The 27,344-nt window shown below is 37.4% G+C and overlaps 1 protein-coding gene across 3 annotated transcripts in view; it reads left to right on the top strand.

The window, feature by feature from the left end:
- Window positions 1-27,344, top strand: part of LOC107140718 (complement factor H-like) — a 49,314-nt gene that overhangs the window by 21,388 nt on the left and 582 nt on the right. Inside the window, exon 7 of one of the 3 annotated variants that reach the window (XM_048809770.1) lies at window positions 1,864-5,410. The exons of 1 other annotated variant lie outside the window; for it this stretch is intronic. In XM_048809770.1, coding sequence (XP_048665727.1) covers window positions 1,864-1,883 — 20 coding nt within the window. In that variant the 3' untranslated portion in view covers window positions 1,884-5,410. Of the gene's footprint in view, window positions 1-1,247; window positions 1,301-1,863; window positions 5,411-27,344 lie in introns of those variants that run through there. One more of the 3 variants, XM_048809769.1, reaches the window with a different exon arrangement.

Below are 27,344 nucleotides of genomic sequence, written 5' to 3'. Positions count from 1 at the left end.
AACCCTTTGTGAGATGCATAGGTGGCAAGTTTTTTCCCATTCTGGTCTCATTCTGTTGACTGTTTCTTTAGCTGTGCAGAAAGTTTTCAATTTAATATATCAACTTTGTCAGTTTTTGCTTCTGTTTCTTGTGCTTTTGTGGTTCTATCCAGAAAATTGTTGCTTGAACCACTTTCTTATTTCTCCATATTTTCTTCTAGTAGTTTTAGAGTTTTCAGGTTTTACATTTAAGCCTGTGTACCTTTTGAATTTAATTTTGTGCATGGAAAGAGGAGTCAAGATTCAATCATCTGTATGTGGGTATCCATTTTTAGCATCATTTATTGAAGAGGTGGTACTTTATCCAATGTTTTCTTTTTTGGAAACTTTCTTAGGAATCAGCAGATATAGATGCATGGATATATCTATATGTATGTTTGTATTCATCTATCTATAAATACACATATTTATGGAGAGAGAGAAAGAGAGAGAGAGAGAGAGAGAGAGAGAGAGAGAGAAGGAGAGTGTGTCTCTATTCTGTACCATTGGTCATTGCATCTGTTCTTATGCAAATACTATGCTCTTTTGGTTGCTATGGTACTGTAGTATGTCTTGAAACCAGTTATTGTGATGCTTACAGCCTTTGTGTATTTTTTTTTTCAAGATTTCATTAGCTCTTCGGGGTCCTTTTGTGCTTCCATATGAATTTTAGAATTTTCTTCTTTAGTTCTGTGAGGAATATCATTCATATTTTCATGGGAATGGCTTTTAATCTGTAAATTGCTTAAGGTATTATTGCTGAAGGAATACATGTTTAATGTATTATTACCAACACTAATTCTTCCAATCCATGAGCATGGGGAATTTCTTATTTATTTTGTATCTTCTTCAATTTCTTTAATCAGTGTGTGGTACATGTTCTTTTTTCTTTGTGGTTTTGTTTGCTTGTTTTAAAGATTCGTGAATGGGATTGTTTTTATTATTTGGTTCTCAGTACATTCATTATTGGTGTATAAAAATCTCACTGATTTTTGTATATTGATTTTGTATCTTGCTACCTTAATGACTTTATCCATTCTAATAGTCTTTTGGTGGAGTCTTTTGGTTTTTCTATATATTTAAACATATCATCTGCAGACACAAATAATTTGACTTCTCTCCTTCCAATTTGTATGCCCTTTATTTCTCTTATTGCACTGTTCTGACTAAAATTTCTAGTACTATACCGAATAAGAGCAGGGAGAATACATACCCTTTTCTCATTTCAGTATATTGCCTGTGGCTATGTCTTGTATGGCCTTTATGATGCTGAGGTATGATCTTCCCAAACCTTATTTGCTCAGGACTTTTATCAGGAAGTGATGCTGAAATTTTTCAAATGCATTTTCCATATCTATTAATCGCATGATTTTTATCCTTCCTTCTGTTAATGGGATGTATTATGTTTATTGATCTGAATATGTTGAACCATCCTTGCATCTCTGGGATGGAACCAATTTGATTGTGGTGAATAATCTTTATAATTTTCTGTTGAAGCACATTCAGATTTGCTCATATTTTATTGAGAAATTTTACATCTATGTCCATCAGGGTTATTAGTCTACATTTTCTTTTATCTTGTGTTCTTGTTGCTATGGTACCAGGGTAATGGTAGCCTCAGAGAATGGGTTGGGAATGATTCTCTCTCTTTCAAATCTTTGCAACAAATTTAAAAGAAATGGAATTAGTTCTCCTTTAAAGATTTCAACAAATTAATCAGTAAAAGCATCTAGTCATGGGCTTTCCTCAACTTTTTATTACCGATTCAATCTCTTCCGGATTCATGTTTTTGTGGTTTATTTTTGGCAGAACCTATGTGTCTAAAAATTTATAAATTTCTTCCAGGTCTACCTGCTGCTTGTTGACCCCATCAGGTGGCCAGGCTGTGTCCTCCTGATTGTCCAGTTCTCACCTTCAGCAGGAATATGTCTTCACCTGCAGCGCCCCAGATGGTGGGCCAGCTCAGACTCAGCCATCAGAACCTTGCCCCACAGGCCTAGGGTGGGATCCCTGCACCTGGGTGTCCCAGCCCTGGCTCCCCATTTTGTGCCTGGCAAGCAGCCATCTCTAAAACCTTCCTCCTGGGACAGTGGGTTCATGACCCTCTGTAGCAGGGCACTGAGGCAGCTGAGCTACATGCGTGCCACAGGCTTAGTGAGTGCCTGCTCCTGCATCTCAAGCAGTAGGTGAAAGGCCACATTGCATACAGCTGCATGTGCGCCCACACATATGTGCCTGGAACTCGGACCTGTCCTTCTTCCCCTGGGGAATTGGGTCTCAGACTGGAGGATTCAGCATGCAACTCCATGAAGCTGGCCCTGACATCCCTGCCCTCACTTTGACCATCCCTGAAAGCCCTGGAGGCCCTAAGCTCCACAAAGAAGACCACACTGGCCCCCACTGTCCTGGCCCTCCTGCCCTGGCCTCACTGCACCTGTGAGGGCACCCTGGGGGCGGGGCCTAGGGCAACAGGGTCCACCCCACACATTGTGGCAAACCCTCGGCAGCCCCATCCCCTCACGGTCCGGCTCTCCTAGACTCAGAAGCCCACACGCTCTGATGATCTACGTGCTCCAGTGGGATGGCAGTTGATCTGTATTGTGGCCAACCGCCCAGAGCGCAGCGGCGCTGAACAGGCTGAACTGTGACTTGGAGCTCCCTTCAGCTTGGACATGGTATAATCCTGATCCGAGGTTCCCAGTTCAGAAGCTGGGCCCCATGTTAGGTGTCCATTGTCCGCCCTGTGTTCCTATTGACCACCCTGTCTGCAGTGTAGCGGTGCAGCCCTCATCTCCATTCCTTTGGGGACATTTGGGGACTCGGCGCTGGACTGCCGTGGCCATGCTGCAGGACATGGTAGCTGCAGAGGCTTCAGAATCCCCACACTGAACTCCAGGTAGGAGAGGTGCCCAGGTGGGCAAGGTGGGGTGAGGTTGGCCCTGGAGGTCAGGCCTGGGGAACCAGGAAGGGTGCTGTGTGGCTAGCTGGCCTTCACCCATTGTGGTCAGAGCTGGTGCAGAGGTGAAGGGCATATGGAGAAGAAGGGCCACCTCTCCAGTGTAACCCAGCACAAGGCAGAACCTCTACAGCCCCAGGCATCCCTAGCCAAGTCACCAAGGGAGTGACAGGTGGGCTGAGCCCAGGGCAGCTTGAACAGTACCTGTTCATGGAATCTGGTTAAAGTCTCTGGTTACTTGGTCATGTCATCTGTCCAGTGTTTCACACTATACCTGGTCAGAAATATGTGGCTAATGTCTGTTTAATGTAACTGGTCATGGTTATCTAATTATTGTCTCTGTTTACTGTACCTGGTCACCGCAATTGTCTAAGTGGTTACTGTACCTGGTCACAGTATCTGGGTAATGTCTCTTATTGTAATAGATCCCAGTATGTAGGCATTATCTTTGTTCACTGTACCTGGTCGTGATATCTGGCTATTGTCTCTGGTTACTATATCTGATCATAGTATCTGGATGTCGTTCCCTTTACATGAACACAGTATCAAATGTCTCTTGTTAGTGAATCTGATCACAATATGTGGCCAATGCCAATTGTAACAATATCTGGTCATCTCTCTGGGTATTGTCTGTAGTACTCTATTTGGTCATGACATCTGGCTAGTGTCTCAGTTTGCTGTACCTGGTCAGGTATCTGCATAAAAGATTCTGGTTATAGTATCTAGTCACAGTATATGGGTAGTATTTTGTTTATTTTATTTGTCTCTCAGGTTATTGTACCTTGTTCCAGTGTCTAAATATTGTTTCTGTTTAATGTATGTGGCCACAGTGTCTGGCTTTGTAATTGGTCATAGAATTTGACTAAACCTCTCTGGTTACCTACAATTCCTTGTCATGGTATCTGTGTATTGTCTCTGTTTACTGTGTCTGGTCAGAGTACCTGGCTGTTTCTGGTTATTGTACCTGGACCTTACGTGGCTAAGGTCTGTGGTTATTGTACTGGGTCATGGTATGTGACTCATGATTCTGGTTACTGTACCTGGTCAGGTATCAGGGTCTCTGCTTGATGTACCTGTCATGGGATCTGGCCAAGTCTCAGGTTTCTGGACCTCATGACCATACTTGGGTATTGTCTCAGTTTACTATACCTGGTCACAATATCTGGTTTAATTCTCTGGTCATTGTATCTTGTCATAGTAGTTGATAAAGTCTCTGATTTCTCTGGTCACAGTATCTGGGTAATGACTCTTTTTACTATGTCTGGTCTTGGTATCTGGTTACTGTACTGTGTCATGGTATCTTGGTATTATCTTGTTGTGTGTACTCTAGTTAGCCTTGGTATCTGGTTAATGTCTCTGGTTACTGGTCACAGTATCTGGCTAATGTCTGTTGCTCGTGAACCTGGCCAGAGTAAGTGTATAATTTCTCTGGTTTATGTACTTGGTCATGGAATCGGGCTAAATAGTCTCTGGTTATCATACTTCTCACAGGAGTTGCTCATGGCTCTGGTTTCTGAGCTTGTTGCTATATCTGGCTAATGTCTCTGGTTCCTGTACCTGGTCATCTTATGTGTTACTATACCTAGTCATGGTATTTGCCTAATGACTCTGCTTATTGTAACTGGTCACAATATCTGGTTTGGCTTTTCTTTCTCCCTCTATTTATTGAACCTGGTCATGGTTTTTGGATTATATTTCTTGTTATTGAACCTGGTTATGGTAACTAGCTAATTTTTCTGGTTCCCATACCTGGTCATGGTAAGTGTTTAATTTCTCTAGTTATAGTATCTGGCCACTGTATCTAACTAATGTCTCTGGTTACTATAACTGATCACAATGTCTGGGAAATGTCTCTTGATTACTGTACCCAAGTCATAGTATTTGAATATTTTCTCTGGTTACGGTATATGGTCACATTGTCTGGCTTATATCTCCTGTTCTTCTACCCAGTCATGGATCTGGGTAATGTCTCTAGTTAGTGTATCTTGTCAAAGTATATGATTAATGTCTGGTGACTGTGTCTGATCACAGTAACTGGACATTTTTCTCTATGCTGTACTTATTCAAGATGTCTGACCCATTTCTCTGCATACTATACCTGGTCATGGTATCTGGCCAATATCTCTGGTGACAGTAGCTGTACACTGTATCTGGGTAATGTCTGTGTTTACTGTGACTGGTCAAAGTTCTAGCTAATGTTTCTGGTTAATGCCTCTGCTTTTTGTAACAGGTTGGAGTATGATGTATTGTCTCTACTTACTGTTCCTACTGACAGAATCTGTTTACTGTACCCAGTAACAGTTTCTGTCTCTGGTTACTATGTCTGGTCACCATACCTTGCTAATGTTTCAGATTACTATATCTGGTCATAGTATCTGGCTAATGTCTCTGTAGGCTGGACCTTTTCATGGTATCTGGCTAATGACACTGGTTACTCTACTTGGATACAGTGTCTGGGTAATGACTATTTATTTTACTAGTTCTCCATGTCTTCCTAAAGTCTCAGCTACTGAATATGGTCGCAGTATCTTGCTAATGTCTCTAGATAATCTATTATCTATTCATGGCATCTTATTAATATTTCTGCTTATTGTAGCTCCACATGTAATCTAGTTATCATCACTAGTTACTGTACCTGGACATGGTATCTAGACAAGGCCTCTTATTATTGTAACAGGTTGAGGTATGAGGTATTGTCTTTTCTTACTGTTCCTGGCCACAGAATCTCCATTTAATTTAGACCATCAGGTTGTTGTGTCTATTTAGTGCACCTGTATCTGGTATTAGAGTGATGTCTCTGTTTACTGTATCAGGGCAAAATATTAGGCTTATGTCTTTGGTTATTGTGCTGGGTCATGGTATCTGATATTATCTCTGGTTACTCAACTTGGTCATGGTATCTGGTTGATGTGTCTGGTTACAATACCTGGACAAGATATCTGGCTAATGTCTCTGGATGCTGTACCTGGGCATGGTATCTGGATATTGTCTCTGTTGAGTGTACCTAGGCAAGGTGTCTTCATATTGTTTTCTGTCATGGTATTTGAATCTGTTTAATGTCTCTAGTTGCTATGCTTGGTCATGGTATCTAGGTAATGTCTCTGATTATTGTATCTTGTCACAGTATATGGCTAATGACTCATCATGGTATTGTTCTGTGTACTATACGTGACCAAAATGCCTGGATTCTGTTTCTGTATATTGTACCTGGTCACTATACCTAGCTAATGACTCTGGTTACTGTATCTAGTCATGGTATTTGATTAATGTCTATGGTTATTGTCCCTGGTCACAATCTCTGGTTAATGCCTTTGATTATTGTAACTCATTGAGGTATGAGGTATTGACTCTGCTTACTGTTCCTAACTGCAAAATCTGGCTAAGGTCTCTGTTTACTATACCTAGTCATAGAGTTAGGATATTGTCTCTGTTTACCATAACTGGTCATGGTATCTGGCTAATGTCTCTGATTATTGTATCTGGTCCCAGTATTGGATTCATAGCTCTGCTTACTGTATCCAGTCAAATATTTGGGTATTATTGCTTGTACCTTGTACCTTGTCACAGTGTCTGGAAAATGTCTCTGCTTACTGTACTGGGTCACAGTATCTGAATATGGTCTCTGTTTACTGTTTACTGTTTACTGTCTCTGTATTGTCTCTGCTTACTGTTCCTAACTGCAAAATCTGGCTAAGGTCTCTGTTTACTATACCTAGTCATAGAGTTAGGATATTGTCTCTGTTTACCATAACTGGTCATGGTATCTGGCTAATGTCTCTGATTATTGTATCTGGTCCCAGTATTGGATTCATAGCTCTGCTTACTGTATCCAGTCAAATATTTGGGTATTATTGCTTGTACCTTGTACCTTGTCACAGTGTCTGGAAAATGTCTCTGCTTACTGTACTGGGTCACAGTATCTGAATATGGTCTCTGTTTACTGTAACTGGTCACAGTACCTGGCTAATGTCTATAGTTACTGAATGCAGTCACGGTATCTGGCTAATGTTTCCTGTTGCTATTCCTCATCACAGTATCTGGCTTCTGTGTCTAATTTCCATACTAATGCATGTGGTCATTGTATCTGCTATTGTCTGTGGTTCCCGAACCTGATCATTAAATCTGGATATTACCTCTGGTTATAGTGACTGGTTTCCATATCAGGCTGATGTCTCTCTTAACTGTATCTAGGCACAGTATCTGAGCATTACCTACCTAGTTACTAAATCAAGCCTGGTTACTATATCTATTTATAGCATCTAGCTATTGTCTATTTACCTGGTCACAGTAGTAGGCTAATGTCTCTGTTGATTGTATTCAGGCATAGTATCTGGACATTGTTTCTCCCTGGTCATTGTATCAGGCCTGGATATGGGATCTGTTCACTACATCTGGCTATGTCCCTGGTTACTTGAACTGGTTATAGTAGGAGGCTACTCAGACACTACATGTTTCAAGAGATTTGATCTCAGTGGAGTCTCAAGCTGTTTTCTGATAATAATGTATTTCAACCTAATTATGGCATACCTGTTATTTTACCCAGTTTCTTATGGTTGTTACCTGTTTTTCCATTCTCTTTTTATGACCCTGGAATAATCTTTTTTTATATAATTTTTTTAAGTTGTAGATGGACACAATTCTTTTATTTTATTGATTTATTTTTATGTGGTGCTGAGGATTGAACCCAGAGCCTCACACACATTAGGCAATCACTTTACCACTGAGCTATAACTCCAGCCCCACCCTGGAATAATCATCATACTTTTTTTCACTATTAAAAAATTTTGCACAGAAATTGTACAATCATCTCCTTAAATATAAAAAATATATAATTTTATTTTTTGAAAGCTTATTAAGTGCAACATAAACTCTTTTCCTTTTTTAGATTTTATTTTTTTTAAAAAACTTCCTTACTGCCACTGATTTTTTTACACCACTTTTCCTGATTACCTTTCTTCTCATGATACTTCTAAATGAATAAAATTTTTAGAAGCTATTTGGATCATACCATATATATGCATATAAAGTATACTCATGTATATCCATGAGAAGATAGGAAAGAAATTTGATGCAAAATATCTGCTTTTTTCCATTTTCATTTTCTTTATTTTTTTCTAAATTGATTCTGTAGTTTGGGTTTTTAGTATATTCTACCATAATCTAAGTTAAGAAGTAGCCTATTTAAAAATATCTCCCACTCTACTCTTTTTCCCTCCAAAAAAAATTATTTTAGAAAAATAGAGCAAATGTACAAAAAAAAGTAAAAATTTAAGTAAAGTTTTCTGAATCCTACTATTATCTATAATCATAATGGAACAATAAAAAAATTTCAAAGATACAAAGAAAATAATACCATTCTCTTAAATTTGAAAGTAAAAAAAAGGTAAATGATGATTAAATGCATAGGGTGAAACATTTGTTGTTTAAATCCAAATAAATACTTGGATATAAGAACACTGACTTATTAATCTGGAATTGGAAGCATAACATGGAAATTTTTAAAATTTTAAGATAAATCAAACATGAAAAAACATTTTCACACTTTGAAAAATATTTTTATGCTGCTTATTTAATAAGTCCCTGCTCAATTTTCTTTAAGAACTGCCAATTTAATTCAAGAAAATTTTGTACATACATGTTGATGGTTTGATTATTTGGAGCAAAATAACTTATTGCTTACTTTGAAATTTTTGAGAATGTTTTTTATTAAGCTTGAACCTGTAGTTTTTTTGTTGATTCACACAAATAAACATCCTAACATAAGAAATGCTTAACTATTGTTATAACTCAATATGGTGAATTATTACTTGAACTATTTTTGCTATGATATAAGTTGGTAATAAAAATTCCATGTATTGGGGATTACAACAAAAATAGTCAAGAGGTACTTGAAGAGAGAAGACATTAAATATTATTGAAAATTATTCTACCATACAAACACAGACAGTCCTCAATTTCAGTTAGCTTATACTTTGAGAGTGACAGACTGAATTATAAACTAAGATATGGGGCTGGAGATGTGGCTCAAGTGGTAGCACACTCGCCTGGCATGCGCAAGGCACTGGGTTAAATCCTCAACACCACATAAAGACAAAATAAAGATATTGTGTCCACCTAAAACTAAAAAATACATATAAAAAAAAACCTAAGATATGAAGGAAACCAGGACCAAAGGAAAGGACTTGGGGTGGAACTGTGTTGCGACATTAGATGAGCTAGACTTGGGAATCGACTAGTAAAAACTGGATGGCTTTGAGCAAGCAGCATTTGAATAGAGATCTGAAAAATGAAGCAAAGCCAGTCATCAAAAATCTCTAGTACAAATATTCTAGAGGAAGAAACAACTAGAGAAAAAAATCTTTAAAAAAAAAAGAAAAAAAACTAAAGAGAGACAAGTTTTGAAATGCTTAACAAATTATAAATAAACCAGGGTAGAGCTGCCCCAGTTAATAAATGGGACACATATGAGAAGAAATTGGAGAAAATGGCAAGATCCAGATAATGTGTTTCCGTCCAGGTGGAGGTAAGGAATGAAGACTCCTTAGTAAAAAGGAGATGTCTTAGAAGAATTTTAATCACAGGAGGGATGTGATCAGATTTGCAAAAATCACTTGTGGTTTTGTACAGAATGGCCTGAAGGATAGAAGAGCTGAGGCCTAGAGTCAAGTTAGGCTGGTCAGTAACAGAATGTGGGGAAATGGAGAAGGGATGATACTTTCTTTTCTTACAAAATCCAGTGATGCCACTTAAAATTGTGAAAGAAAGCACTGGAGTGTTAAAAATTATTTGTGGTTAAAAAAAAAAAGAAAGAAAAGGTAATCGTATGAGAATTCCTTAGGTCTGATAAACACCTATACACAAAGTAAGATTGTGAGGAGCTGGTAGGAAGAGATATGGCCTTATACTTTATTTATTGTTAAAAGTAACTAAATTTGAAAGATCAAGAATTAGAAGTATAAACATATTTTTTGAAATTGGAATAGTAAGCAGAAAAAAATTATTGGGCCAGACTCTTTGCAGATGAACTACATTTTGGGTAGAGGTATTCCTTTAATAAAAGTGATTTTAATCAAATAAATTTATAGAAAACTTTGTATCTTTTTGTCCCATTAACTTAATAAAAGCAAAGGAACTGGATTTATCAAAATTTTAAGGTCATGGAAAGTAGTCTCTACTTACAGTGTTGGGAACTACATTTGATATTTAATGTATTTTCCCAGTAACTGGAACACCACAAAATTGATCTAAATTTTGAAAGTTAAAGACGTACAGTCCATCCTATAACTAAAGAGAAATTCTCCATGTAGCAACCTAGACATGAAATTTCAATATCAAAACAAAAACATCAGGCTTTTTGGTAGTGGTGAAGGGTGGAGAGTGATGGTGTTTTGTAACAGGATATTGGCACCACCTAGTGGAGAAGATTTTGTTTGTTTAAATTACGAAAATCAAAGCTCTAATGAGGAAGCTCAAGTTAACCAACTTCACTAACACTAATGTTAAAATATTTTGCAAAATCTTCAGAGGAAAATCAATGAATATTACAGCCTACACAGATATTTTATTTTTTCACAAAATGCAATTTCAGGAGTGTTTTTGTTTGTTTTTATGAAATGTAAAACATTTTTTTGCTGAATATGTAGGACTTGTCTCAGTTATGTTAGTTTTTCCCCTTACTTTTAAAAAATATATTTTTAGTTGTAGATGAACACAATACCTTTATTTTATTTATTTATTTATTTTTATGTGGTGCTGAGGATCGAACCCAGTGCCTTACACCAGGCAAGTGCTCTACCACTGAGCCCCAACCCCAGCCACTTTCCCCTTACTTTGTAAAAAGAAATTCCAGAACAGAATGCTAAATAATTACCATTATTATAAAACCAAGTAATAAAAGAAGTTTGACAATTTAAATAATAATCTAACCAATATGTGTGATTATAAAAATCTTAAAATTTATCATTTTTTAAAACTAGGATGCAGTCTTTCTAATATCACTGTTATTGTATCTTAGTTAAACAGCACACAGTCTTAAAAGCATTAACAATTAAAATCAATAACCAGCATATTTATTTTTTCATTTGATTTTATTTTATTTTTGTTTGTTCTAGTTAGCTATACATGACAGTAGAATGCACCCTTACACATCACACATAGATGGAGTATAATTTCTCATCCTTCTAGTTGTACACGATGTAGAATCCCACTGGTCTTATATGTGTACATAGGGCAATAATGTCTGATTCATTCTACTATCCTTCCTACCCCCATGCCCCCGTATTTATTAACTTTGTTTTTATTTTGTATATCATATAACTAATATTACAAATAAGAATAATATGTAGATTTTTCTTTCATATTTTATTGTAAAACATAATACATATAAGTAAATAAAATATGAACATAATCTATGACAAATAATTCTAATCATTCTGTTTTATTCCTAATGATGATTATTTGTGCCCCCTCCCTTTACTCTTGATTAGTCTTTTCAGAATTGCATTAATTTTGTTTTGTCCCCAAACTAGCTTTTAGTTTCTTTAATGCTTTATATATTGTGTATTTTTTTTTTCATTTTATTATTTCTTCTCTTTTTACTATTATTTCCTAATTTCTTTCTACACAGCTATTTTTCTAGCTTTTTGAGAATTCTCACTTCCTTAAGTTTTACCTCCTTTCTGTATTTTTATTTATTTTACTAAATGTTTGTGTACAATTTTGGTTATTATTCACTTCAAAATATTTTCTAATTCTCATTGATTTTCTCATTGACCTATAGAAGACTTTATGAATTTGTAAACCAATTTTTGTTTATTGCTATTTTCTTGGGTTTTTTTTCTTATAACGTGGGGGAACAAGAATATATTCTGATTTTGATAGATTGAAATTTATCAGAACTTGCATTATTATCATCTAATGTAATTTATTTTCATAAATATTTTATGTGTTTTTTAAAAAATATTGTTGGGTACAGTGTTCTTTGTATATAAAGTAAGTCTTTTGTAAGTTTTTCAAAATATCCTTAAGAATTTTTCTTGCTTTGTTCTCATCAATTATTAAAGATGTACACACTGTCTCCAACAGTAATTTTGAAACATATACACTCTAAGATTTTATACACACACACACACACACACACATATACTTTTTACTAGGTGCTTCACATTTTATTTTAAATTTTTTTTTGTGTGTGTGTGTGTGTGTGTGGTGCTGGGGATTGAACCCAGGGCCTTCTGCATGTGAGGCAAGCACTCTACCAACTGAGCTATATTCCCAGCCCATTATTAGTATTCTTGATGACTGCCATTCTGACTGGTGTAGATGAAATCTCAGTGTAGTTTTGATTTGCATTTCCTTGATTGTTAATAATGTGGAATATTTTTTTCATATGTATTTGTATTTCTTCTTTTGAGAAATTTGTGTTTGTTTGCCCTTTTAGTAATTGGGTTATTTGATTTTTTTGGTGTGAAGTTTTTTGAGTTCTTTATATATCCTAGATATTAACCTATGTCAGAAGAGTCACTAGTAAAGATTTTCTCCCATTCTGTAGGTTCTCTCTTCACATTCTTAATTGTTTCCTTTGCTGTGCAGAAGATTTTTAATTTGATACCATCCCATTTATTAACTGTTGGCATTATTTCCTGAGTGTTGATAGCCTGTTGAGTTGGAGTGATGATCCTACATTTTCTTCTAGGAGTTGCACAGTTTCTGGTCTAATCCCTAGGTCTTTGATCCATTTTGAGTTGATTTTTGTGCAGGGTGAGAGATAAAAGTCTAGTTTCATTCTTCTACATATGGATAGCCAGTTTCCCCATTTAACTGGAACATTCAATCCATTTCTGTGTCATAAAATTACTGATGTGTTGCAGTTAAAATCTAACCCTTTAGCTTAATCCCTTTTACTGTATTTGATTCCTCTTTACAATCTTGCTGCCTTCTGAATTGGTTAATTTTCATGATTTAATCTTTCCCTTAAAGGTTAAACATTTCATCTCAATTCTGCTTCTGTAACTTTGGCAATTAATCTAGGAATTAAAACTAGTTGTCTTAATTCATTTGGACTGCTATAGCACACCATCATTAACTGGGCAGTTTATAAAAACATCAGATGTTTATTTTTGACAGTTCTGAAGGCTGGGAAGTATGAGAAGGTGCCAGCAGAGGATCAACTGAGGACATCTTCTGGTTCATAGACAGCACCTTCTACTTGTGTCCCCACACAGTGGAATGGACAGGGCAGCCTCCTTTGTAAAACCACTCTAAAGCTTCTTTTAACATAGCTCTAATCCCCTTCATGAGAGCTCCACTTACATAATCTAATTACCTCCCCAAACCCCACCTCCTAATACCAACACATTGGTGATTAGGTTTAAACATGAATGTTGGGGAAGCAACAAACATGGATATCATAGCACGAGCCTTCTTAACAAAGTCTGATGCTAATTTATCACTCAGACTTCAGAAGAAAAGTCTAATCAGCAGAAGATTATCTAAATGTCAATCAGTTGATCAATATACCCATTTATCTATCTTGCTCTTAAAATAAGAGATTCTTCCTAGTTGCTTAGGAAATTGTGGGAACAATCTAAGTCTGAAACGTACATGGTGGGAAGTCAGAAGGAGAATCTGGTCACAAACAGACTGGAACTCACAGGGAAGGCAACTGCTGTCCATAGTAAAATTCCTTCCAGAACTTTTACCTTGAATAATCACCTGGAGTAAAGTCAATAGATTTATTGCATGCCCTCCTAGCAGCACATAGATTAGTGTTTGATCGAATACCAAAAGATGGAGGCCCAGCCATTTTCATCTATCAATTGTTACACCTATGTATGAGTATGAGTGCACGAATGGTGTAGCCCTACATCATGTACAACCAGAGAAATGAAAAGTTGTGCTCCATTTGTGTAAAACATAAAATACAAATTATTAAAATAAAAAAGAAAACTATCACAGTTAGTTAATACCTTTCCACTCTTCTCAACACTGAGAGCTCATAAGACATCAATTCTCTTTTCTCAGTTTATACACCATTGTCATGTAGTTTATATATGTGTGTGTGTGCACACTTGTGTATTTAAGCAGCATAAGATTATATATGTACATATATTATATATATATATTTGTTTTGTAGTCAATGTTAATTTCGATTTACTCCTGTGTATATCATTTTCTTGGCTCTTCATTTCTCTATTATCATAGACCCTATATCCAGGGGCATTTTCCTTTTTCTGAAGTATATCTTTTAATTCATTTGTTTTTGTTTTATTAATGTGAATTTATGGAGGCAATTTTCTCAAATTTTATTGATCAAATTTTCATTCTTGAAAAATTATTTGTGTATGTAGAATTCTAGATTGGTAATTACAGCTTTCTCCAAATTTAAAAAGATCTTTTAACATCTTCTAGCTTGTTACCGCTATTGAGAAGTCTGCTGTAAGTCTAACCATTAATTGCCATTAAATGAATCTGACTTTTTCTTTGGCCATGTTAAGATTTCACTCTTTTCTTTGGTTTTCTGTGTATTCTTTAAAATGAAGCTAGGCATTCATACCAGTGATACCACCAGTTACTGGAGAGGAATCCTGCTTCCTCACATGTTGAAGTATAACATTAGAGAAGCACACCGAGGCAAGCATATAAAGCAGGGTTTATTTAGAAAGGGGTAACATAGACTTCTCCCAGGAGGAAGAAGGGGGCCATGGCTGGTATCCTGGTATCTTAAGAAGTGAGGGTATTCTGCCTTTTTTTTTTTTTTTTAATATCTTAGGCTTCCTTTGTTCTCCTGCTCTCTTCCCCTTATCTCTCTCCTTTCTGTGTATGTGACTAGGCCCAGGAGATGCTCAGGTGGAATGACCAAAAGGTGAGAAGCAGATGGACAGGGGGATTGGCCAGATGAAGCAGCCCAGGACACATTAATTAACAGCTTTTACAACTCCCTGTAGGGAGGGACAATTCCTGGGGCAGATTACCTTAGCAACAGGTTGGAACAGAGCAGATTATCATGATAAGGGTGGAGGAAGGGCTCTGAAGTCCCTAGGAGGCAGACTCCAACTTTCTGGACTTACTCAAATTGGCCTCCTTGATCCGACCTGACTCGATTTACCTATCTATGTTGACTGCCTGGCTAATTCTGGCTTCACCAGCATGAACCCATTCAGGGTCCAAATTGGACTTTTATTACTTTTGCCTAATAAACCTAACAAGTAATGGTCATGTTAATGACTGTTCTTAAGAAAATGAATTTTTTTTTCATTTTAACATTTGAATTTTGGTAGTATTAATGCTTTTCTTACTGGAAAGAAGAATGTAATTTTTCAGTTGTTTAATTTTGCATAGTTTTTTTTTATTTTTAAAATACTCTAATATATATGTTGTTTTTGAAATTTGTTTTATTCATTAAACTTTATACTTTTGATATTTAATCATAGTGTTTAAAACATTAAGTTTTCATTGTATATAGGGTAAGTATCAATTATGATAATGTACTGTGTATTTCAAGAGCTGGAGAAAGGATTTTGAATGTTCTAACTGCAAAGAAATAAATGTTTGAAGAGAAAGATATTTGTCCTGATTTGGACATTGTGCAAAGTATACATGTATTAAAACATCATAAAGACCCCATAAATAATAAAAAAAAGACCCCATAAATATGTGCAAATAATTATCAATTAAAAAGATGTTTTCACCATGAAGAAATGATAGATCATTGAGAAGATAGATGTTTAGCTTGACTTAAACATTACACAGACTATACAAACAGGGAAATACCACATAGTAAACTGTTATTAGGTATAATTTTTGTTTTAATCTATCATTTTTTCAAAAAATTAAAGAAAAAATGAAAATATTGATAAAATAAGCAAATATGATAGTAGATTAATGGCACAAAATATTAGTGAGTTAAACAACTGAGTGTCAAATATAGTGGATGGTTAAAGAAGATTTAAGAGAATATTTGTGTTCTCTTACATAGATTGTGGTGAGATGTGAATCCCTTTTCTGTGGCCCCACCCCTTTGGCCTTGTGCGCTGCATCCAACATGGCTTCTCTCTTGGATGGCTCTGCCCATTGCTTCCTACAGCTTTCCTTGGCAGATGTTCCATGTTACTAGAATCTCTTAATTCCTGAGGTCTCCACTGCAGCTTTAGCTTCATTCTCACATTTTTATGCATTTCTGTCTCAGGGGCTACCTGAAGGGATTCTGACCCTCCTGCACTTTGCCTGGCCTCCCAGGACTTCCTTTGAAACCTCAGTGGAGGCCTCCATGATCCCCAACTCCAGAATCCTACATTCTTGAACAACTGGCACCACATGGATGATGCCAACTCCTGCTGCCAGCTCAAGGAATAGCTGGGCTCCTTGACTATGGTTGCAGGGGCCCTTGAATCTAGACAACTGAACATTATTTAAGGACCCATGAGGAAGGAACTTCATAGGTCCCTCTTATGGAGGCAGGGTGCTCCTATGATCTCTTTTCAAATGAATTTTTATTTTACACCCTTAAGACTTCAATGGGTGTAGTTTCCTAAGGTGCCCTTAAGGAATCTTTTCTATTATCTCTGGATAAAATACTTAGCTTCTCTGTAGTGGTGGTAATCTCTTCAGCAACCACATCTACTTCTTTGGCCAAACTGAAAGCTTTTTCAATCTTTCCTGTTTTTTTTGCTTCTCATTATCACAGTAAATTTGGATAAAAAACCACCAGCAATACCCATTCAACTTTCTGAATTTGTGCTGCCTTGAACTTTACTCCCCCAGATTAATTAGTCCATCAACTATAGATTGAGACTCAAAGTTTCAGATCATGGGCAAATTGCAGAAAAGTTCTTTGCTGTCATGTGACTGTATCTAATGTGACTTGTCTCTAATCCAATTCCTAAGAGTCCTCATTACCATCTGAAACCTCATGAGCATAGTCTTTTTACTGTTCATATTGTTATCAACATTCTGGTCTTCTCAGCTCCCATCAGAATTACCTAAAAAGCTTTGCTTTTAACATTCTAAGTTTTCTCCAGCCTGCATCTCCAAACATGTCCAAACTCCTGCCACAAACCAGTTCAAAAGGCTTCTGAACCACATGGTCAGGTTACTCACAGCAACAACCCTACTTTTCAGTATCAATTTATCAGTCAGCTTTTCATCGCTGTGACCAAAGTACCTGACAACAGTTACTTAGCAAAGAAATAATTTATTCTCAGTTCATAGTTTTAAGGATTAAACCTCTGAGTTGGTGAGCCCAAAATAAGATTTTCTTCATGAATTCTCAGTTGACATATAATTTTAAGCACCTAACTAATTTTAGAAATGAAATTTTAAGCATCTAATTTTAGAAATGTAAGACAACGATTTCATGCTTCAACATTTACTATTATAGACTCAGTTGTTATTTTGGTGTTATCAAAATAAATTTTTTTTCTGTATGTGTTTAAGGTTTTTTGCTTTTGTTTTTTTATGTTTGTGTTTTAGCAGAGCCTAAATATAGGTTTCCTTTGTGTATATACTCTGGGGAGTTTGCCAAAATTTACATTTGTGTTTTGATTTCTCTAATAGATTTTAGGTACCTTTCAGTATTAATTTTTCAGTTATTACTTCTGTCAGTTTTCCCTCCTTTGAAACTCCAGTTATTCATATGTTCTGTTACTTGACACTGCATGACACATTTTTTTACTCTGTTTGATTTGTTCTTATTTATGCACTTTAGCCTTTCTGTATTTCACTTGTGGCATTTCTACATTAGACTTTCTTCAAGTTTAATATATTTCCCTCTGTGTCCATATGACTCATGAGACATTATTTCACATATTTATTCTGTACTTTCAGAATAACACATGATTTTTAGAGTCATTTTGTTTGGGTATCTTTTTATTTTTACTCATTTACATCTTCTTTATATAGTTTCTTTAACATACTTAAAAGAGTTATTCTAAAGATATTGATAGCATTGTAGCTTCAGGAGCTAAGTGTCTGCTATTTACTAACTTTATTTTCTCTTCCTGGACATACTTTTTCTCCTTTCATGTGTGCTTTAATTTTCAAAGAGAGGACTGTGTGTGTGTGTGTGTGTTTTCAATTGAGAACCTGGTTAGAATCTTGTTCCTCTATCCCAAAAGACTGATAAATTTACCTGCTTCTTTGATGCTTTAACTCCTGTTTTAAAATTTGATCCTGAGTGATTTTCAAATATAGCAAATATGTTCAATAAAGATACTGTTTACTTAAAGCAGGCCACTTTTCCTTTTGGGACATTTTGTCTGAGAATATGGGAAATTTCAGTCCAAAACCTCAGCAGTGCCTCGTGCATGCTAGGTGAGCACTCTACCAAGTTTCAGAAAATTTTATGCTAGATGTAATCTCTCAAAGTTCATCTGGTTCTTTCTTTCTTCATTACCATTCCTCTATTTATTCAAATTCAGATCATCAATCCATATCCAGAGCTGGCAGTCCTAACCAGGTAAGAAATAGCCAAAGACCATATGTTTGCATGAAATAGAGCTTTCTCATTTGGATTTAATTAATTTAATCCTCTCAATCCCACAATTTACTTTTAAACACACACACACTATTTTACATGCACACTGTTCTAGTCAGCTTTTCGTTGCTGTGATTAAAAGATCTGACCAGAACAATTGTAGAGGAGGAAAAGTTTATCTGAGGTCTCACCATTTCAGAAGTCTCAGTTCATAGATAGGCAGCTCCATTCCTCAGGGTTTGAGGTGAGGCACAACATCAGCAGGGAAGAGTGTGGCAGAGGGAAGCTGCTCACATGATGATCAGGAGGCAGAGAGACAGAGAAAGACTCCACTGGCCAGATACAAAATGACCAGATACTCTAATGACCCATCTCTTCCAGCCACACCCTACTCACCTTTATTTACCACTCTGTTAATCCCCATCCCCCCATCAACAGATACATTCACTGATTGGGTTAAAGCTCTCATAACCCATTCATTTTTCTTCTAAACCTTCTTGCATTATCTTATAAGTGAGCTTTAGGGGAGACATCACAACCAACCCATGACACACATGCCCACAAGGGATGGATCAGTAACCACATAGGTATTTTTAAAAGCAAAGCTAACCCCAACATACCATATGTTTGCTTTTATTATTTGCAGATTGCCAAGGACCTCCTCCAACAGGAGATGCAGAAATTCTGTTAGGTTCCTGGCCTGACCAGCCTTATCCAGAGGGTACTCAGGCTACCTACAAATGCCACCCTGGCTACAGAACACTTGGTACCATCAAAAGGCATGCAGAAATGGAGAATGGGTGGCTCTTAATCCAGGCAGGATATGTCAGAGTAAGTACTTCACTTTTTAAAACAATACTTATTCTTAAGTTTTAGATGGACACAATATCTTTATTTTACATTTATGTGGTGCTGAGGATTGAACCCAGTGCCTCGTGCATGCTAGGTGAGCACTCTACCACTGAGCCACAACCCCAGCCCTGAGTACTTCACTTTTTTTGTGAAATTTATGAAATCTTTTAGTTGTGAAAATGCTTAATACTTGATATTGTAACAATACTGGTTGAATTATATCATTCTTATCATTTTAATACAAAACAATACATGATTATTTTTAAAAAGACAACAGTAATCCGACAAAATTCAAAAATACATTCAATTATAAAATAATAGCTTTGCTATTTTCAATTTTCCTTATATTCAATGTTGTCCTCTAATTAAATGCCAAATATCTTTGTCCACAAACTCCTACATAAATGTGTTCCCTGTAAAACATACTAATACATATACATATATATTTTTATTTTAGGGAAGCCCTGTGGACATCCTGGGGATACTCCATTTGGTTCTTTTCATCTTGAAGTAGAAAATAAATTTGAATATGGTGCAAAAGTTGTTTATAAGTGTGATGAGGTGTATGTAGTCAATATTGAAAAGGTTTATAACTCAAATACTAAAGAGGAACTCTACTAATTTATATACACAAATAACTTGAAAATTAAGGTACAATATAAAGTATTATATGTGTATATCATACTGTTTTCTTAACATTAAGAAATTCAAGCTGTAATTACTCTAATATAGTATTATTATAAGTATATGGAAAAACAGTTCGCATGTTAGTAAGTGTTCACCCAAGGCATCTTTTCTACATTGTACTATTTGCAGGGTATTTTGGGTTATTTATGTTGGGGATAATTGGACATATAATGAAATTATAAATTTATAAAAATTTAGGAAGAAGCAATTCTTTGGTTGTAAGTTTTACTTATAAATGCTATTATTTAAATTTCCATGTTATACAAATTCTTTTTCTCATTCATATCAAAAATGCTACTGTTTCAGAATCATTGATTTTATGCCTTCTAACCAGCCAGTCAGGTTTCCTGACTGATCTCATCATGGTACCTCCTTACTATTTGTTCTTCTCTATTATTCCTCTCTAGGTCAAAAACTTATTTTGCAGAAAATTTTGTACATTAGGAAGCCATGATCAGATCACTGTAATTTTATACTAAACAAGAAGAATCAAGAGATTATAAATAGAATCATTATTCTCTCTTCATACATTTCTTGATTTGGAGCAAGAAAATGTAATAGTTTAAAGGTCAGGCTTGACACTAAACCCACATTCCAAACCTTCAACTCTCAGTATCTGTGTGTATAAATAGGTCTTCACTTGAATTTTGCTCTCTTTTTAAAGTGAACACATATCATGTGCATCATGGAATTAGTGAGAGAAAGAAATAAGATCCATACTTGAAGCCCTTAAAAGAGATCCTGGAATATTGCTAATGCCCAATAAGTATTAGTTCTTAATAGTTTGGCCTCTTCGGAGGAAGTTTTTCAAACACATTTCAGTCCAACTCTCAGTCATTACTACTGTCGTCTTCATATGTAACCAAGTAGGTTAAGCCAATCTGGGCCTGAAATTTTCGATTTGCTCTATTTCTGAAATCTCCCTTTATTTCTAGAAAAGTCTTCCCTTTAGGTTCCAATAATGACTTGGAAAGGAATCAAAATCCATAAATTTCTTTTACTTGATTTCCTCAATTGTAACAATTCATATTTATAACTTGTTAAAGAAATTAGCTACAACTAGGCTCCAGTTTCCTCGCCTTCTAGGAAAGAGATTTCCCAAACTTGCCAACCATCAGAATCACCTGGGGAGCCTTAGGGAAAAAAAAATACAGATTGCGATTCTGTAGGTCTAGGGTAGTCTAGAAATCTGTAGTTTTTTAAAAGCTCCTCACTAGCCAGGTGCCATGGCGCACACCTGTAATCCAAGCAGCGTGGGAAATTGAAACAGGAGGATCCCAAGTTCAAAGCCAGCCTCAGCAACTTAGCAAGGCCCTCAGCAACTTAGTGAGACCCTGTTGCAAAATAAAAGAATGGCTTGGGATGTGGCTCAGTGGTTAAGTACCCTCAGGTTCAAACCCTGGTACCAAAAACAAACAAACAAAACATAATAATAGCTGTAGCTTAGTGGTAGAGCATTTGCTTAGCACATGTGAAGCACTGGGTTTGATTTTCAGCACTGTATATAAAACAAAAAATAAATGTGTATTGACAACTAAAAAAATATTTAAAAATAAAATAAAAGCTCCTCATTGTAACAGTAATACCATAGCATTGTGGGAAGGGGAGTTGAGATAAAGAGGAGTGGCATTGCTGTGTGTCCCTAGCATTAAGCTAGTATAAATCTGAAGCTGACTCTGATGTGTTAAGATGGAATCGTACCCTTTAGAGCAACCGCTAAACCAATAGCACAAAAATAATTTTTTATTTCATTAAGAAATTAAAATGATACATTAGACAGATTCACTTAATGCAAAAGAAAACAGAAAAGAAGGAACAGAAAGGACACAAGATGTAGAAAACAAAAAGTAAAATGGAAGATGTAGATCCAACTATATTAAGAAGACATTAAATGTGAATAGATTAAATAATCCAATGAAGTACAGAGACTGTCCAACCGGATGAGAACAAGATCCAAATAAACATGCTGTCTAGAGGAGCCACAATTTATATTTACAGGTACAAAAAGACTGAAAGTAGGAATGTGGGGAAAGATCCATCATGCAAACAGCAACCAGGAGAAAACTGGGGCTGGGGGTGGGGTGGATGTATACTGACTGATATCAGACAAAATAAACAAAAAATGTTACTAAAGACAAGAAGGGAATCTTACACGAACTGCCCACTGACCTGCCTCCATTCCTCATCCTGCCCTCTAAGCAGAAGCCCCAGCAATAGTCACCAGCCACACATACATCTCACCAGTAATCTCTGCATGTGCCCAGGCAGGCCATGGCTAGGGAGGCCGAGATCAGGGATTTTGTTTTTGTGGTCACCATTTCTCAAGGTGAAGTCTCCAGGAAGATTCAGTGATATTTCCTCAGCTCTTGAAAAGAAAAACCATCATCTTTCTTTTAAGGCTGTTCCTGAATCCAGAGGGGGCAGCAGGGGTGATAGGTTTATATGAAGATGGAATTTTATGCACAAGAACTATGGATATTTTTAGAGCTAGGCTTGGTGTTGCATGCCTGGAATCCCAGCAGCTTGGGAGGCTGAGGCAGGAGTTCAAAGCCAGCCTCAGCAATTTAGCAGGGCCTTAAGCAACTCAATGAGACACCATCTCTAAATAAAATATAAGAATGGGCTGGGGATGTGTAGCTCCGTGGTTAAGGGCCCCTGAGTTCAATCCCCGGTACCCCCTCCCCTCACAAAAAAAAAAGTATGGATATTTTAAATACATAATGTTAGAGGCAAAAGACAAAAAGGCCAATCCATCAGGAAGATATAACAATTACAAACACATATGTAACTAATAACAGAGCACAAAACACAAGAGGCAAAACCAGACAGACATTAGACAACTGAACAATAGTTAGAAACTTCAATGCTCACTTTCAAAACAGAACAGTTAGAACAACAAGGAAAGAGAAAACTTTAACAACACTAACAATCAATTGGACTTAACAATGCCTAAATGCCTTCTAGGAAGAGAATGTATGGATTTACATTTCCATCAAAACTGGTCCAAAAAATATTGTGTCAGGTTATCCTTTAAAGACAAAAGTTCTTTAACCATTAGAAGTTAAGTTCCAAAGATCTTTGGTAAAATACAGTCCTGCGAAAATGGTCACTGCTATCCATTCACCCACCAGATAATGGGAGTGGCCTGAGCCTACCACACCTGTTTTCCTGCTCTTTGCTGCCGCCTAGTGTTGTAATAGGAGAAGTTCATTGCAGGGGAGCCTGACTTCTGGGGCACCCAGCGGCTGTGCTCGGACCTGATGGGCTGTCCTAAATGGGCCCAGGCCACAGGAAGTGGCACTTCTGGGCTTTCTGTAATGAGAACCTGGGGCACATCCCAGAGGAAGCCTTGGAGGGACAGGAGAAGAGCTCAGGACTGGGCATTTGAGACCTGGTTTTTGAATCCTGTATGGCTCTATCCCTGATTTGCAATGAGGTAAGTTTGTTCTTTCTTTGCCCTCTGTTTCTTCTCAGTGAACTGAGGGGTTGGCCAAAATTGGTATTTTGCAAACTATTGGTAGTGGCCTATTAATGAGCTGTTAACTCTCTATTTAAAATTGTAGATGACTTTTTTTTAAAATGGGAAGTACAGAATAAGAAATAATGGAAATATTCAGATGCATTATACACAGTAAGGGTAATTATTGCTTCCAGAACCTTCTGTATGCAGTATACCCTGTGCTGTTTGGTCCGTGGTAAAATATATTTCTTACCAATGGTCTTGGTCAGTTCTGCTTGAAAGCCTTTGGCTCAGGGGAGCTCCAGGGTCCTCCTAGATGGAGAGTTAAGCTCGAACTGAGCCTGGTCTGGGGAGAAGGTCCCACCTTGTGGAGGAAGATCTGGTGCAGTGCTAACCGGATCTTTTCCTTCTCCCTGTTCTAGGATGAATGGAAGCCCAGGCGCTAACGCAGATGACTGCAGAGACTTTCCCACCGGGCCTCAAGCCAAAACAACACAAAAAGCCACAGCTCCTGAGTCGGAGTTCCTCAGTGCAGCTCACTCTCAGGGGTGCCCAGATGGGCCTGACAAGGTAGGTGCAGGTGCCATTGAGGGGACACAGGCACTAGGTGGAGCCACAGTGTCAGGCAAAGATCTGTTTTCCCTGTTTCATCACCGCCCGGCGGGAACTGCGGAGGGCAGTACGAACTCACGACTCGGGGATGCAGAAGAAGCAGCGATGCTTGAGGCCACAGGTGTCTGACCTGTCCCCTCTTGGATTCCAAAAGGCTGGAGTGGAAGAGGGAGGCTCTTTTACCTGACCCAGGGGCTCTCATTACCACCGCGGACTTGGTGGGTTCTGCGGTGGCCTAAAGCTCCCAGGCAGCTGCAGAGGACAGGAGCTGCCACGAGGGGACAGCAGAACACCGGCGTTGACAGAGTGAGTTCTGTCTGCCATAGTAGGAATGGGAGAGACGTCTCTGTGCAGGGAACAAGGATGCTCCAAGAGAGGCCTGGCAAGTTCTCTCCCCGAAGGCTCCAGAAGGAGTACAGCGTCCAGATTTCCAATAGAGGTCACCAGGGCCAGCCGGAGCTGACTCATACAGGCTCACAAGAGCAGATGGTTGAATTTTTTAAAAAATCTTCAAGCCCACTGGTAAATATAGCCTTTGTCAAAACTCACCTTAAAGAAATTGTTTGAAAGCAAACATACTCTAAAACTCATCATTTCTAATTATTTTGCTACTATGTTTTATGTTCCTGAGGTTATTTACATTTATTCTGGTGGAAATGCCATAACACTGTTTTACTGCCGGCAGCAACAGAACATCTTTAGTCTGAAACTGATCATGGAAGGGGAATTTACACACCGAGGAATCAACCCATGCTGCAGATCAGGGCTACTGCTGTTGCTCCTCTTCCTCCCCTGCCTCCTCCTCCTTCTTGTAGTGGGACTTGAACCCAGGTGCACTTTGCCACTGAGCTAGACCCCAGGCACTTTTTTTTTTTTTTTTTTTTTTTTTNTTTTTTTTTTTTTTGAGACAGGGTCTTGCTGAATTTCTTAAGTCCTCATTAAGTTGCTGAGGTTGACCTCCAAACTTAAATCCACCTGCCTCAGCCTCCTGAGTGCTGGGGGTTATAGGCGTGGCCGTCCCACCTGGGCTTACTGGGCTGCTTTTGGAGAGCCAGCACACCTCTGGGACCCACTCCCCTCCTATACCCAGTTCTCCCATCTCTTCTCTTATCCAGCCAGCCACTCCTACCTCTTCAGAGATGGGAAGATAAAAGGCTTGGCTTTGACCTGTAGCTCTGAGAACACTTCAGGACTTTACCTGGATAAGCAGACATGGAGAGAGAACTTAGAAGAGCATGTCATTCAAAGGGAAAATATCAAGGCAGGGCAGCACGTTGCCCCTCATCCTCCCCTGCTCCCCACTCCTCCCACAACTCGTGGCACCTACAGAGCAGGTGAAGGAAGAGATGTTGAGCCTGAAGAAGAGGAGATACCGCCAACTGTCTACCAAACATTTGAAGGGCTGGGATGTGAGTGAGAACTTCTCTATCAGTATCCAAGATAAAAAAAAACCAAGGCCAAGACATACAGATTCAACTTAATATGAAGAACCTCAACTGAGCCATTCGAAGATGGGATGAAATGGTTCATGAGTGCTGCCTCCTCCTCCAGTACATGGGATGCATAAAAGAGAATTTAAGACTCATACAAAAGCCATGCTGTCCACAGTCCAACATCATAGTGTTAGCTGAGAACTAGTTAGAAATGCAGGACCTCAGGCTCCACCCCAGGCCTGCTGAATCAGAATCTAAATTTTAACAAGACCCCAAAGTGACCTATAAGAAACAGCAGTTTCAGAAGCTTCAAACTGAATCAGATGAATTTGAGGTGGAGATATACTATATTATTTCGTATAATGTAGTGGAAACTATAGCAATTGTTTCTTTATGGAAACAATCTGTATTTGGGAGCTGGTTAGTACATTATAGCAATCAATGTGATGGGATAACTGTTCATATGGTAACATGAAGGAGATGATTTTCATTAACTGGTAGAGATGAAATCCAGGCTACATTGTGAAGTGAGGAAAACAAAGTCATTTCTAAAATCAAAATTTGTTCTAAATCACCAATAGAATAGCTAAAAATAAAATTGAACCTGTATAAGAATCAAAACAAAATGTGTGAGTAAATATTTTAAATATTTTTAGTTGTAGATGGGCGCAATATTTTATTTATTTACATTTATGTGGTGCTGAGGATCGAACTTCATGCCTCACACATATGAGGCAAGCGCTCTACCACTGAGCTACATCCCCAGCCCTGTGAATATATTTTTATAATCTTGAAATGTGGACGATCTAAGTATGGCACAAACCCGAAAGTCATAAAAGTAAAAACAAATAAGCCCAGACCATACATATAGAAACCAAACATTTTTCTGGGTGCTGTGGTACATACCTGTAATCCCAGTGACTTGGGAGCCTGAGGTAGGAGGATTGCAAGTTCAAGACCAGCTTCAGCAACTTAGTGAGGCCCTAAGCAATTTAGCAAGACCCTGTCTCAAAATAAAAAATAAACAGGGCTAGGGATGTGGCTCAGTGGTAAGCACCCCTGGATTCAATCCCAGTACAAAACAACAACAACAACAGAACACACACACATTTTTACTTGGTGAAAAACTATCACACACATACACACAAAAAAAGCAAAAATGACAGATTGGTAAAGTAACTGTAACACTATAAAAAAAGAGGTTATTTTAATATATAAAGAGCTCCTGCAACTGAATAAGAAAAACACCAACAATTTAAAAGAAAAAAATGGACAAAAGACAAAAGCAATTCATGGAAAAAGAAATGAAAATAAGTACCTTTAAACATGTAAAAAGAAGCTCAACTTAATCCATGAAGAATGTAGATTAGCATAATAAGATACCATTATCATTTAAGTTGGCAAAGATAAACTCAGCACTAATGAGAAGGAATTACTCTCAATTTCTGGTACTTCTGGGGAGGGCTGTGGGTAATATCTGTCAAATTTAAAATGTACATAGCACTTGGCACAGTTGTTCTTTCTTTCTTTCCTTCTTTTTTTTTCTTGAGACAGGGTCTCACTAAGTTGCCCAGGCTGGCCTTGAACTTGCAATCCTCCTGCTTCAGCCTCCTGAGTTGCTGGAATTATGGGTGTGCTCCAGTGCACTAGGTGACACAGCTATTCTTATAGATTCACATGTATACATTGAAGATATACAGGAATATTATTTCAACATGAATTATAATATCAAAAAGTTGGAAATAACTATCCATCAATATAGACCTGAAGCAATTAACTTGTCATATGCATGCAATGGAAAACTATGAAATCCTAAAAATATAACAGGGCAACTCTATAGGGACTGAAATGGAA

This window comes from Marmota marmota, unplaced genomic scaffold (genome assembly GCF_001458135.2).
Source record: "Marmota marmota marmota unplaced genomic scaffold, marMar, whole genome shotgun sequence".
NCBI classification, from domain to species: domain Eukaryota; kingdom Metazoa; phylum Chordata; class Mammalia; order Rodentia; family Sciuridae; genus Marmota; species Marmota marmota.
Note: the sequence above shows the minus strand (reverse complement) of the source record. Positions and strands in the feature narration are given on the sequence as shown.